The sequence below is a fragment of the Salvelinus alpinus genome, chromosome 22 (genome assembly GCF_045679555.1).
Source record: "Salvelinus alpinus chromosome 22, SLU_Salpinus.1, whole genome shotgun sequence".
Taxonomy (NCBI): Eukaryota; Metazoa; Chordata; class Actinopteri; order Salmoniformes; family Salmonidae; genus Salvelinus; species Salvelinus alpinus.
The window spans coordinates 1,518,223-1,531,369 of record NC_092107.1 but is presented as its reverse complement, the minus strand read 5'-3'; the positions used below and the strand labels follow the sequence as shown (position 1 = coordinate 1,531,369).

General features: G+C 43.8%; 2 protein-coding genes across 5 annotated transcripts in view; one reads left to right on the top strand and one right to left on the bottom strand.

The window, feature by feature from the left end:
• The window catches only part of LOC139548753 (leucine-rich repeat and fibronectin type III domain-containing protein 1-like), a 135,743-nt gene extending 128,084 nt beyond the window's left edge, over window positions 1–7,659 (top strand). For all 4 annotated transcript variants that reach the window (XM_071358555.1, XM_071358554.1, XM_071358553.1 and 1 more), the window contains one exon: window positions 5,833–7,659. In XM_071358555.1, the coding sequence (XP_071214656.1) occupies window positions 5,833–6,748 (916 nt within the window). In that variant the 3' untranslated portion in view covers window positions 6,749–7,659. The remainder of the gene's footprint in view (window positions 1–5,832) is intronic.
• Window positions 7,660–8,377: 718 nt separating this feature from the next.
• Window positions 8,378–11,554, bottom strand: nkapd1 (NKAP domain containing 1). Its single transcript, XM_071358557.1, has 6 exons — window positions 11,455–11,554; window positions 10,937–11,013; window positions 10,756–10,850; window positions 9,918–10,070; window positions 9,746–9,799; window positions 8,378–9,617 (listed from the first exon to the last, which is right to left on the bottom strand). Exons 2-6 carry the CDS (start codon window positions 11,003–11,005, stop codon window positions 9,242–9,244), a joined length of 747 nt encoding a protein of 248 aa, XP_071214658.1. The 5' UTR covers window positions 11,006–11,013; window positions 11,455–11,554; the 3' UTR covers window positions 8,378–9,241.
• Window positions 11,555–13,147: the final 1,593 nt, after the last annotated feature.

Sequence of the window (13,147 nt, the reverse complement as noted above, 5' to 3'; positions counted from 1 at the left end):
GGAGCGCTGGGGCTGGTGGAATGGGAGCGCTGGGGCTGGAGGAATGGGAGCGCTGGGGCTGGAGGAATGGGAGCGCTGGGGCTGGAGGAATGGGAGCGCTGGGGCTGGAGGAATGGGAGCACTGGGGCTGGAGGAATGGGAGCACTGGGGCTGGAGGAATGGGAGCACTGGGGCTGGAGGAATGGGAGCGCTGGGGCTGGTGGAATGGGAGCGCTGGGCTAGAGGAATGGGAGCGCTGGGGCTGGAGCACTGGAGCTGGTGGAAAGGGGGTTTAGTTTGGTTTATTAGGATCCCCATTAGCTACTGCATATTCAGCATATACTCTTCCTGAGGTCTACATAAAACATACAAATATATGACAAAGTACAGAACGGTTATAGACAAGGACATTAAACTCGACAACAAAAAAGGGGGTGGGGATGGGGCTGCGTTGGGGCGGGGGGCAAAGGTCTGAGCCATCTGGAATGCCCATCTGCTGAGTGACATGACAGTCCATTATAATAGATCCATAACTCCCAGAGCTGCATAGGTGCTGTATAATTAATGATGTCACTAAATGTAAGTAAGTGCACAATTTTATTATGGTTTTGGGATAAAAGTGTGTATAAACAGACTATATGTTGGTTTTAATAGAAAAAAATGCTTAGTATGACTTTACATTTGCAGTTGTTAGCTCTAGGCCTATGGGAAAACAAAGATTATACGATTAACACTTATAACTTGGCCTTTAGAGAGTAAATATACCCTTTTGTCTCAATATTATCTAGCTTCAGCAGGCACTTTCACTTCCCAGTCCTTAACACCAAACCAACAATAACCCCATCCCTTACCATAATCCCAATAGGACATAATTGTGCCTAGGAAACCCATGAGTCAGACATGAGCATGATTGCTATCTGCTGCAGACTTCTACCATTTTGAAGAACTATCAGTGGAACATTAGGGGAACCCTGTTTAATATGATAGATATTACAACATGTCATTTATTCCACATTGATGAATGACTCACTGAACACATACAAGGTGATGAGCTGCTATTTAGCAGTCAGCCATATAGTATTTATTTACTCTTTATTTAACTAGGTAAGTCAGTTAAGAACAAATTCTTATTTACAATGACGACCTACCCCGGACGACGCTGGGCCAATTGTGCGCCGCCAAATGGGACTCCCAATCACAGCCGGATGTGATGCAGCTTGGATTCGAACCAGGTACTGCAGTGTCTTAGACCACTGTGCCACTCGGGATCCCAGTAATGAAAGGTTTGGTTGCATCACATTGATGAGTAAAAGCACAATGGGTCAAACAAACTTTATATTGTCAATACAGAGATTATTATAGTAAAGCTACATGTATAGCTGATAATTTGACAAATAAATATTGTATTAATACCATAATGGGAATTTTAAACCAAAGTTTTTGTGTACAGCCTATAGCCAATTGTGAATTGCAGAAAGTTATTTTACCTATTGGCCAATCCGAATTGTGAATTGCTGTAGAATTTATTAATATAATAGTTATATACAGTTCTTGAGTTCTATGTTTCAATTAGTGTAGGTTCCATGTCCTTATCTTCAGCATAAATTAATAATGAGGAATATTGTAGAACTGACTAATGCAAAGTCGGCACTTTAATACCAGGGTTATAGAGTTGATACACGGAATTAAATCATTCATTTCAGTCCATCTTAAATGAGCTAGGTATGTGCTAACACTGCCATTTTGCATTACTCATTCAAATACCCTTATTGAATTGAGAATACGTAGGCCTATTTGATGTGTGTCTATTTGGACTCCCATGTGGCACAGCGGTCTAAGGCACTGCATCTCAGTGCTAGAGGTGTCACTACTAGGCGTCACTACTAGGCGTCACTGGTTTGATTATGGCCTGTATCACAACAGCGTTGTTAGGGTTTGGCCGGTGTAGGCCGTCATTGTAAACAAGAATTTGTTCTTAATAAAGAAACATACAAAGAATTTGACCCAATGTGCACCACTGCACTAGCAGGGCAGGAGTTAAGACAGTATCCTGTAAAGTTTTCTCAAGGCATCATAAGGTCAAGTTTAGACCTGTTGATGTTGGTTGACTTTTCTGTTTATATCACTTCTGATTAAATTAGCTATTCTCCTGTATAATGTTCTCCCTTGTGATTATACAGCGACCTGAGTCTTTGTCTTTAGGTGAGATATTATTACCTACATGTGAGAACCATCAAGTGTTATCATGCTTCTAATTATATTAACACAGATGTCAGCCTAAAGACAATGTTTTTCTCCTTCATGTTCAAAGACGATGTGTTTATTTCACACATCTAACTTGTCTTCGCACCATGGGCATTTGGTCAGAAGCCTGCATTGTCCTTCCCTGCAGATGTTGTGACGTGCATGTGTGTATATATGTGTGTGTGTGTGTGTGTGTGTGTGTGTGTGTGTGTGTGTGTGTGTGTGTGTGTGTGTGTGTGTGTGTGTGTGTGTGTGTGTGTGTGTGTGTGTGTGTGTGTGTGTGTGTGTGTGTGTGTGTGTGTGTGTGTGTGTGTGTGTGTGTGTGTGTGTGTGTGTGTGTGTGTGTGTGTGTGTGTGTGTGTGTGTGTGTATGCGTGCATACAGTGGGGCAAAAAAGTATTTAGTCAGCCACCAATTGTGTAAGTTCTCCCACTTAAAAAGATGAGAGAGGCCTGTAATTTTCATCATAGGTACACTTCAACTATGACAGACAAAAAGAGAAAAAAAATTCCAGAAAATCACATTGTAGGATTTTTTATGAATTTATTTGCAAATTATGGTGGAAAATAAGTATTTGGTCACCTACAAACAAGCAAGATTTCTGGCTCTCACAGACCTGTAACTTCTTCTTTAAGAGGCTCCTCTGTCCTCCACTCGTTACCTGTATTAATGGCACCTGTTTGAACTTGTTATCAGTATAAAAGACACCTGTCCACAACCTCAAACAGTCACACTCCAAACTCCACTATGGCCAAGACCAAAGAGCTGTCAAAGGACACCAGAAACAAAATTGTAGACCTGCACCAGGCTGGGAAGACTGAATCTGCAATAGGTAAGCAGCTTGGTTTGAAGAAATCAACTGTGGGAGCAATTATTAGGAAATGGAAGACATACAAGACCACTGATAATCTCCCTCGATCTGGGGCTCCACGCAAGATCTCACCCCGTGGGGTCAAAATGATCACAAGAACGGTGAGCAAAAATCCCAGAACCACACGGGGGGGCCTAGTGAATGACCTGCAGAGAGCTGGGACCAAAGTAACAAAGCCTACCATCAGTAACACACTACGCCGCCAGGGACTCAAATCCTGCAGTGCCAGACGTGTCCCCCTGCTTAAGCCAGTACACGTCCAGGCCCGTCTGAAGTTTGCCAGAGAGCATTTGGATGATCCAGAAGAAGATTGGGAGAATGTCATATGGTCAGATGAAACCAAAATAGAACTTTTTGGTAAAAACTCAACTCGTCGTGTTTGGAGGACAAAGAATGCTGAGTTGCATCCAAAGAACACCATACCTACTGTGAAGCATGGGGGTGGAAACATCATGCTTTGGGGCTGTTTTTTTGCAAAGGGACCAGGACGACTGATCCGTGTAAAGGAAAGAATGAATGGGGCCATGTATCGTGAGATTTTGAGTGAAAACCTCCTTCCATCAGCAAGGGCATTGAAGATGAAACGTGGCTGGGTCTTTCAGCATGACAATGATCCCAAATACACCGCTCGGGCAACGAAGGAGTGGCTTCGTAAGAAGCATTTCAAGGTCCTGGAGTGGCCTAGCCAGTCTCCAGATCTCAACCCCATAGAAAATCTTTGGAGGGAGTTGAAAGTCCGTGTTGCCCAGCAACAGCCCCAAAACATCACTGCTCTAGAGGAGATCTGCATGGAGGAATGGGCCAAAATACCAGCAACAGTGTGTGAAAACCTTGTAAAGACTTACAGAAAACGTTTGACCTCTGTCATTGCCAACAAAGGGTATATAACAAAGTATTGAGAAACTTTTGTTATTGACCAAATACTTATTTTCCACCATAATTTGCAAATAAATTCATTAAAAATCCTACAATGTGATTTTCTGGATTTTTTTTCTTCTCATTTTGTCTGTCATAGTTGAAGTGTACCTATGATGAAAATTACAGGCCTCTCTCATCTTTTTAAGTGGGAGAACTTGCACAATTGGTGGCTGACTAAATACTTTTTTGCCCCACTGTATATACACTGCTCAAAAAAATGAAGAGAACACTTAAACAACACAATGTAACTCCATGCCAGTGCATCAGGAGAGGTGGAGGAGGCCGTAGGAGGGCAACAACCCAGCAGCAGGACCGCTACCTCCGCCTTTGTGCAAAGAGGAGCAGGAGGAGCACTGCCAGAGCCCTGCAAAATGACCTCCAGCAGGCCACAAATGTGCATGTGTCTGCTCAAACGGTCAGAAACAGACTCCATGAGGGTGGTATGAGGGCCCGACGTCCACAGGTGGGGGTTCTGCTTACAGCCCAACACCGTGCAGGACGTTTGGCATTTGCCAGAAAACACCAAGATTGGCAAATTCGCCACTGGCGCCCTGTGCTCTTCACAGATGAAAGCAGGTTCACACTGAGCACGTGACAGACGTGACAGAGTCTGGAGATGCCGTGGAGAACGTTCTGCTGCCTGCAACATCCTCCAGCATGACCGGTTTGACGGTGGGTCAGTCATGGTGTGGGGTGGCATTTCTTTGGGGGGCCGCACAGCCCTCCATGTGCTCGCCAGAGGTAGCCTGACTGCCATTAGGTACCGAGATGAGATCCTCAGACCCCTTGTGAGACCATATGCTGGTGCGGTTGGCCCTGGGTTCCTCCTAATGCAAGACAATGCTAGACCTCATGTGGCTGGAGTGTGTCAGCAGTTCCTGCAAGAGGAAGGCATTGATGCTATGGACTGGCCCGCCCGTTCCCCAGACCTGAATCCAATTGAGCACATCTGGGACATCATGTCTCGCTCCATCCACCAACGCCACGTTGCACCACAGACTGTCCAGGAGTTGGCGGATGCTTTAGTCCAGGTCTGGGAGGAGATGCCTCAGGAGACCATCCGCCACCTCATCAGGAGTATGCCCAGGCGTTGTAGGGAGGTCATACAGGCACGTGGAGGCCACACACACTACTGAGCCTCATTTTGACTTGTTTTAAGGACATTACATCAAAGTTGGATCAGCCTGTAGTGTGGTTTTCCACTTTAATTTTGAGTGTGACTCCAAATCCAGACCTCCATGGGTTGATAAATTTGATTTCCATTGATAATATTTGTGTGATTTTGTTGTCAGCACATTCAACTATGTAAAGAAAAAAGTATTTAATAAGAATATTTCATTCATTCAGATCTAGGATGTGTTATTTTAGTGTTCCCTTTATTTTTTTGAGCAGTGTATATATATATACATGTATGTGTGAATGCTCCACACTACCTTGTTTGCCACCTTGCTTTTTAACCTTTACCACCATAGTATACATAAAATGTTGGGGGAGTCATTTCTCGCTGTCACCATGTCTAGAAGTCAAGTGTCAGCACTGTTGTCTTTACTTGAGCCCCTAATATGAGAGTGATATTTAAATTCTCCCTGGAGCTGAACTAAGTTGACATGACTGTCTCTTTTCTGTGTTTATCAAACACCTCTGTGTCAGGTTAACACTTCTCATGTGCATGCCGTTAATGAGAATGCAGTGTGACACTGTGTCTGACATGGTTTTGTTCCATACTGTAGTATATTGGTGGTAATTGAGGGGGGCAGTCCAAATTCCCCTGGCAAAGCTAACCTTCACCACTCCTGTTTATTCCTTCCTTTTTTCTGCAGAATGATCCCGTCCACCAGTAAGACCTTCCTGATCAACGACCTGGCGGCGGGCCGGGAGTATGACCTGTGTGTCCTGGCGGTGTACGACGACGGCATCACCTCTCTGACGGCCACGCGCGTGGTGGGCTGTGTCCAGTTCCACACGGCCAGCGAGGTCAGCCAGTGTCGCTTCATCCACAGCCAGTTTCTGGGCGGCACCATGATAATTATCATTGGCGGCATCATTGTGGCCTCAGTGCTGGTGTTTATCATCATCCTCATGATCCGCTACAAGGCGCACAGCAGCCCCGAGGACAGCAAGGCCAAGGTCAGCTCCAGCATGCACTCCCAGACCAACGGCAGCCAGCACAGACTCCAGCGCTCCACCTCCAAGCAACCTGCTGAGGACAGCCACCAGAGAGAAGCCCTACCGGTCGCAGCCAAGGAGTGCATGGCCCTGGTGCTGAAGGTGGACAGTGACAAGAGGGAGTGGGACACCCCTCCAACCACTATGGCCATCCTGGAAGTGGAGCTGCCCCCCCTGCCCACGGACAAGATGAAGAGGACCAGCCTGGACGTCCAGTGCTCTGGATCTGGCCCCCCATCGGAGGACACACAGACAGACAGCAGCCTGACGGGCTCCACCATGTCCTTGTGTCTCCTAGGCCCCAACGCCGGCACCAAGGAGGCCCCCAGGCTCAAGGACAAGAAGAGCGCCCTGGCCAACATGGGGTTTAATAATGAGCTGGCACGAACTAGGCACAGGTTCAGCTTTGATGGGGGAGACTACTCCATATTTCAGAGCCACAGTTACCCCCGCAGAGCGCGGACGAGGCGGCACAAGTCCACCAACCAGCTCAACGTGGAGTCCTCGCCGCTCGCCAACCGGAGAGTCACTTTTAGCAGCACTGAATGGATGCTGGAGAGCACAGTGTAAGAGATGCAACCTGGCCTCTCTGGCTTGCTGTCACACACATACTCACAGACACACACCAACAGTTTGACACATACACATTTACACATCTAACAAATAAAGTTACATGCATACACACACAGACTCTCGGAGAGAGTTGCTGGAGAAGAACATAGTCTCCTTTCATCCTGCCTCCCCTCATACTCCCAGAGAGTTATTGGTCATTTCATTATTTTATGCAGCAGTGCCTTATTCTAAAATATGTACAAATGGAGGATGCTGCTCACTGTAGTCATAAACCTTACTTTCTATCATGGTTTCCCCCTGTTTCATGGGGAGTGTTGCTTAGATTTTTTACATGACAGGGGGTGGGGCAAATGTGACAGTTTTCCATTTAATGTTAAAAAAAGAAACATCACAGTGTAAAATGAACAACCAGGTATCCTGTATGTTGATCATCCTTTGGGTTCTTTCAAAGACTTTTGCACACGAAGACACGACGATACGAGGACAAGTATCACACCAGTCTATACAGTAATAAAAAGATTATAGAACTATACACATGCCAATTTCAAATGTTAGCATAGAGAGGATGGACCTGAAAAACCTGTGGACTCCTCAATGCTGGTTGGACTCAATGATATTACTAGATATTGTTCCTGATGTGACTGTATGATATTAATCGGTATTGTATCTGGCTGGTCTAGATAAAAAGTTAACTAAAAATGCATATAGAAGTATATTAAAAACATTGGTGTATGTGTACTATGTAAGTAAGTCATATGTCACAACTTTCTACTGAGCATTTGAGTGTTGGCCACAAGTTCTTACATTAAAAACCTGTGTCATCACACTTCTCCCTATTTAGTATGACAAGGTTTGGACCACTTATCCCTCATGAGAGGGTATTAAATTTTTTGTGTGGGTTAACTGTACCGGTTGTGCACTGTGTCCTTTTCTTATGGTCATCCTGGATCCTTTCATCAATGTCATGAAAGCTGCTTGCACATGGATCAGTGGGAAGGCCTATATGCATTAAGGCATATCTCATCATATATTAAATATATATTAAGATATATCTTGTGCCTGTTGAGACAAACATATGTGGGAGACTTCAATGGTCTCAAAGGAAGCTGTTGTCAAAGTATACAAACATCAGGTCGGAAAAAGTATTGTTTTGTCGCAAATAAATTCTTTATTCTGATGTTATTGTCAAAAGAAGCCATGAGTAATTAAATCCTCAGGGTGTACTACACTGATTGAGCCACCAGGTGAAGACAACAGACCATAGATAACATTAGGATAGTAGATACTGTAGGCCTTCTAGCCCTTTCACTAAATAATAAATGAACCTTGTACAGAGTGATGACTAGAAAGGAATGAAATTGAAAAGATACTTTCTAGCGGTGGCCTGCTCTCTACGTTGAATGAAACTCAAACATGGTTTAGACAATAGCACCTTTTTCAGCAGGTCTCTTATTAAAGGAGTTAATATAGAAATGTAGAAATTCTCATTCAGTGTTAATCTATTCCATTTTCTTGCACATTGCATCTACAGTGAGTACTGTAGAAACTGAACACTAGAGGGAAACCGTACACCATTAACACAATGTTCTATTGTAAATGGTACACATGAAGGATTCAACCAAAGGCCCATATGGAAGCAATATTTAATGTAGAATTGGATGCATGAAGAGTAAAATACATGCTCATGTTCATGGAATAGAATGGCTATAGACCTACTGAGAATAGTGAATGATAGTCATGTAGATATCCTGTATTCAAAACAATACATGGGATGTATGTGATATGTCTAAATGTGTGGTGTGATAACCAGAGTACATTTTTACAAACAAATATGCATTTTATTTTCAATGTTGTCCTGGCATTCCATGAAATCTTGACCACCATAAATTACAAAAGTTTTCAAAAATAAATACTGAATAAAAAAAGCAGAAGAGATTGTCATAATTGGTTGGGAAATCTGCATAAAATTACAAATTTCCATAATATAACAGCTAAAGTAAAGCCTGGACACTAACTATGAGACATGGCTCTACAGTCAGTTTGTCATGAGGTGGCTTTTCTGAGTCCATATTTGTGCAGTGTCAGCTCACTACCTGAGCACTGCAGCTGGAGCAGAACCAGTAACAGGTGAGGTATTACTGTGAAGAATGCCCAAGGGGAGGAGAACACAGGTTTGTGCTCAGCAGTACACAGAAAGAAGTAAAACACAAGAGTATTGCAGAGGAAAGGTGTAAAGCGAAGAACAATATGCTTTCCCCTGCCAGTAGGTCTGTTCAAAAGTTGTATTTGTACTTTAGCCAATTCCTCAGTTCTTTTGTCATTGGATAAATCACAAACATATCTAGCTATGGTGATGGCCGTGTTCACAAGAAATCTAGTGGGAAACATTGGACTCAAGTGGAAGTGGGGTGTAACTGTGAAAGCTTTGAGACAGGCAACTGAAAGGGAGCACTATGAAGTTACAGGTTACTGGCTGCCAATGGAAAAGGTTCAATCCTCAGAACTGTCCTCTGATTTGTCCTCTCCTGCTTTCCAGTTTTTCCTCTTCTTGTGTGACTCTGGTCCTGAGTCTCTGTGGGAGTCCATCTGTCGTTTCCTCCTTCTCCCTCTCTCCTCTGAGCTGCTCTCCTCCTCTCTCTCACTCTTTTTCCTCTTATGTTTGCTCTTGCTGCTTTTCCTCTTCTGTTTGACACTGTCGCTGCTGGACTCACCATCTGACTCACCTGTCCTCTTTTCCTCTTTCTTCTTCTTCTTCTTCTTCTTCTTGGACGACTTCTTCAGATGTTTTGATTTGGCTGTTTTAAGTCTGGACTTAGTATTTTTCTTTCTGCAATGCCCATTCTGATCATCACCACGGTCTCTTTCCCTGAAAAGACAAATCAGGCATTATAACAATGCAACATTTCTTGTATCGAAGCAAATAGTGAGATCTTTACTACAGCTACTACTAATTATGAGACATGGTATTTCATGTTAATGCAGTTCATGTCATACCAGTCACTTTTAAACTCCTCTGGGTATAGCTCCTTAAAACCGCTGTGTCCCCATCTGTAGAGGAAACATGCACAATACCAATGAGATCCACCTTTCATAGCATGTCATTGTTTGTCAACTCAAACTCGCGAGGCTATATTACTACAGAGTTGTAGATAGAAAAGGTATGCACCTGTCTGGATCATTGGCTTCGAAGTCATAGAGTTCCTTGGTCCAGTAGCGTGCCTCCCTCTCGTCCTGGCCAGAGCTGTGTTCTCTTCTCCGCAGCCGGTCTCCCAGTCTATCTACAGACCCATCCTCCACACGATCACAGTGCATGTGACTCCTGAGTAATAGTGAACTCTAATTCTGATGTCTATCAACCTGTTCCATATAACACACTTATAAACTATTATAAGGCTGCATCCTGATTCTCCACCCTACTCTCAAAATGTACACTTGCACACTTCCCGTCATGGATCTAACAATGGTAGAAACTGCCTCCAACCAATATTTACACAAATACAATGCTTTGAAATCCAGGACTGAAAGTGTACAAGTGCACACTTTGGGAAAAGGGTGGTGAATCAGGATGCAGCCTAAAATAGCTAGCCATCACCTGCTGATGTATCAGGCTAACACTAACGCTATGTACTGTCTGAGACAATGTCATTTTTGGAAAGGCTCCTCTCTGGGACTCTGCAAGCCAGAATGCTGAATAAAATTACATTTGAACTTATTCTACCGGTTGTCTGGGTGGTTGGTCCTCAGCTAAAATCGGAGACAATAACCTATATCCACAGGTAAGTATTATTAAACCAACTTGTTAAAGCGATAGTAACTTAAGTGCGTTCAGACTTCTATCACCTGAAGCATATGCATGCATATTAGCCGAGCTCGTGCACGTGTTTACATGTTTTTACATTCTCCAAATAAGTCTCAGACGGTACATAGTGTTAGCTTGCCATCACCGGCTGATGTATCAGTCTACCTAAGGCTACACTACTTCAATGCTGGAACAGTTAGCGGACCTGGATGGATTTGAAGATGGTGGCATCGGTTTGTGGCTGGTGGACGGACCCTTCTCCATCCACCTCAACTTCCACATTTCTGACTCCTCTTGGATCTGAAACAGACAACATCTATCATCAGGAGAGTACACAGGTGAGTGCAAAGCCACACACACAGATTAGTTAACTCCCCCACTCACACCTTGTTGTGGGCATCTGTGTGACGAATAACATTTCGCAGCAACACCTTGCCCATCGGCACCCTGGACATGATGACACCTTCAAGTAGAGAAAAAGTATAAAGTACTGTACACACAACACTGTGAATTACATTGGCAGCAACATGCTGGGATCACACTGCAAACAGGTCAGGACAGGTGCATTGGAGAAGTTGTGGATGCTAGCTAGCTAGCCAGGTGCTTTTAGCAAGGCGGGTGTATTTGTATACACCAGCGCTGCATTCAATTGTATTGGGTTGCACAAAAAAAAGTCCGTGACAAGTCAGCTAGCTAGCTAAACGTGTTGCTAACCAGCTGTCTACAACTGTAAGTGTGTATTTTGCGTACTTCCTACTATCACAACAACCTAGCTACAACTGGCTAGCGTTAACTAACGGGTACTTGTATCAACAAGAGCTTTGCTAGATAAGAAATAAACTCAAGATATGAATCTTATATCGCTAATTCTAAACTTGATTTGATATGTATTAACCAGAATTACCGTTCGATCTTTAACGTTTACGATTATAACCACACAAACAGCTGACTTCCCTGTCTGTGGCGTGTAGCGGATGAACCACATGCGTAATATCCTGCTGCATAATCCCGCATATGTGGGGCTTGTTACGTCATAGGGCAATTTGGACGCTGATTGGCCATGTGTCTGTCAATCATTGGTTTCCAAGTGAAAAATTGGTTGAGTGCCCCAAGAGGTGGTTGGATGTGGTGATTGAAAAACTGCACAAATTCACTCTGTGAGCCAGTTGTTCTTACTTGGTAATTCTAGTGAAATGGCTCTAAAAGGCCAAGCTACATGGTATCTCACTAGCCACAATCCACTCTATTAATCAGACCTAGGTCTTTAGGGCTGATATCACCAGAATAAGATGCAATGATTACCTGTAGTAGGTTATGTAGCCTATTATGATGGACTGTATTTCTAACAATAACATACTTCCTAATGAGCACAGATGGTTTGACACACAACAACACATCAGTAACTTTTCAGTGTAGGCGCTAAGCAGCATTGAGAGAATGTCCTCAGTCTTTTGCATTGTGAACTGTTGTACTACTGTTGTATATAGCAGTCTGATACACTTTTCATACTGTTATGTACACAATATAAAACAGATAGCAATGAGCTGTGTTTGAGAAACTGTTTATTGTTAACTGATGCTTAGGGTGGTAGCAAGGTATGGGTTATATAACAACAACAGCCAGTTTTGTCAAGGGATGCGCCTCTTCTCCCTCAGAAGGCTAAAAAGATTTAGCATGGGCCCTCAGATCCTCAAAAAGTTCTATAGCTGCACCATTGAGAGCATCTTGACTGGCTGCATCACCGCTTGGTATGGCAACTGCAAGGTACTCGACCGCAGGCACTACAGACTGTGATTTATACGGCCCAGTACATCACTCGGGCCGAGCTCCCTGCGATTCAGGACCTCTATACCAGGCGGTGTCAGACGATAACCCCAAAAAGTGTCAAAAGTTCCAGCCACCTCAGCCATAGACTGTTCTCTCTGCTATCGTATGGCAAGCAGTACCAGTGCACCAAGCCTGGAACCAACAGGACCCTGAACAGCTTCTACCCCCAAGCCATAAGACTGCTTAACAAGACTGCTAAATAGCTAATCAAATGGCTACCCGGACTACCTGCATTGCCCCTTTTCTGCACTAACTTTCTTGCACTGACTCTATGCACACATACTGGACTCTACCCACACACTCACACATACTTACACTGACATCCCAACACACACACACACACACACACACACACACACACACACACACACACACACACACACACACACACACACACACACACACACACACACACACACACACACACACACACACACACACACACACACACACACACACACACACACACACACACACACACACACACCACTGCATATGCCCAGACACACATACTATGCACACCTTATGCCTACTGTTGCCACAAACACACACACACTCACACACTTTCACACTCACCACATATGCTTCTGCTACTGTCTATTGTCTATCCTGTTCCCTAGTAACAGGATAGACAATAGACAGTATATAGTATATACAGTATATATGTAGGGATAAAATATATATGTATTTGGTACTGGTACTCCCTGTATATAACCATGTTATTTTTCATTATTGACTGTGTATTTATTCCTCTTGTCAATATTTACATT

What these genes read in the sequence shown, in the direction of transcription:
- nkapd1 (XM_071358557.1), bottom strand. Translation starts at nt 11,005, where the DNA reads ATGTCCAGGGTGCCGATGGGCAAGGTGTTGCTGCGAAATGTTATTCGT. An exon ending in ACACAGATGCCCACAACAAG is followed by an intron (nt 10,851 to 10,936) that starts GTGTGAGTGGGG and finishes TGTCTGTTTCAG; the next exon opens with ATCCAAGAGGAGTCAGAAAT. An exon ending in GAGGAGTTTAAAAGTGACTG is followed by an intron (nt 9,618 to 9,745) that starts GTATGACATGAA and finishes TTGTCTTTTCAG; the next exon opens with GGAAAGAGACCGTGGTGATG.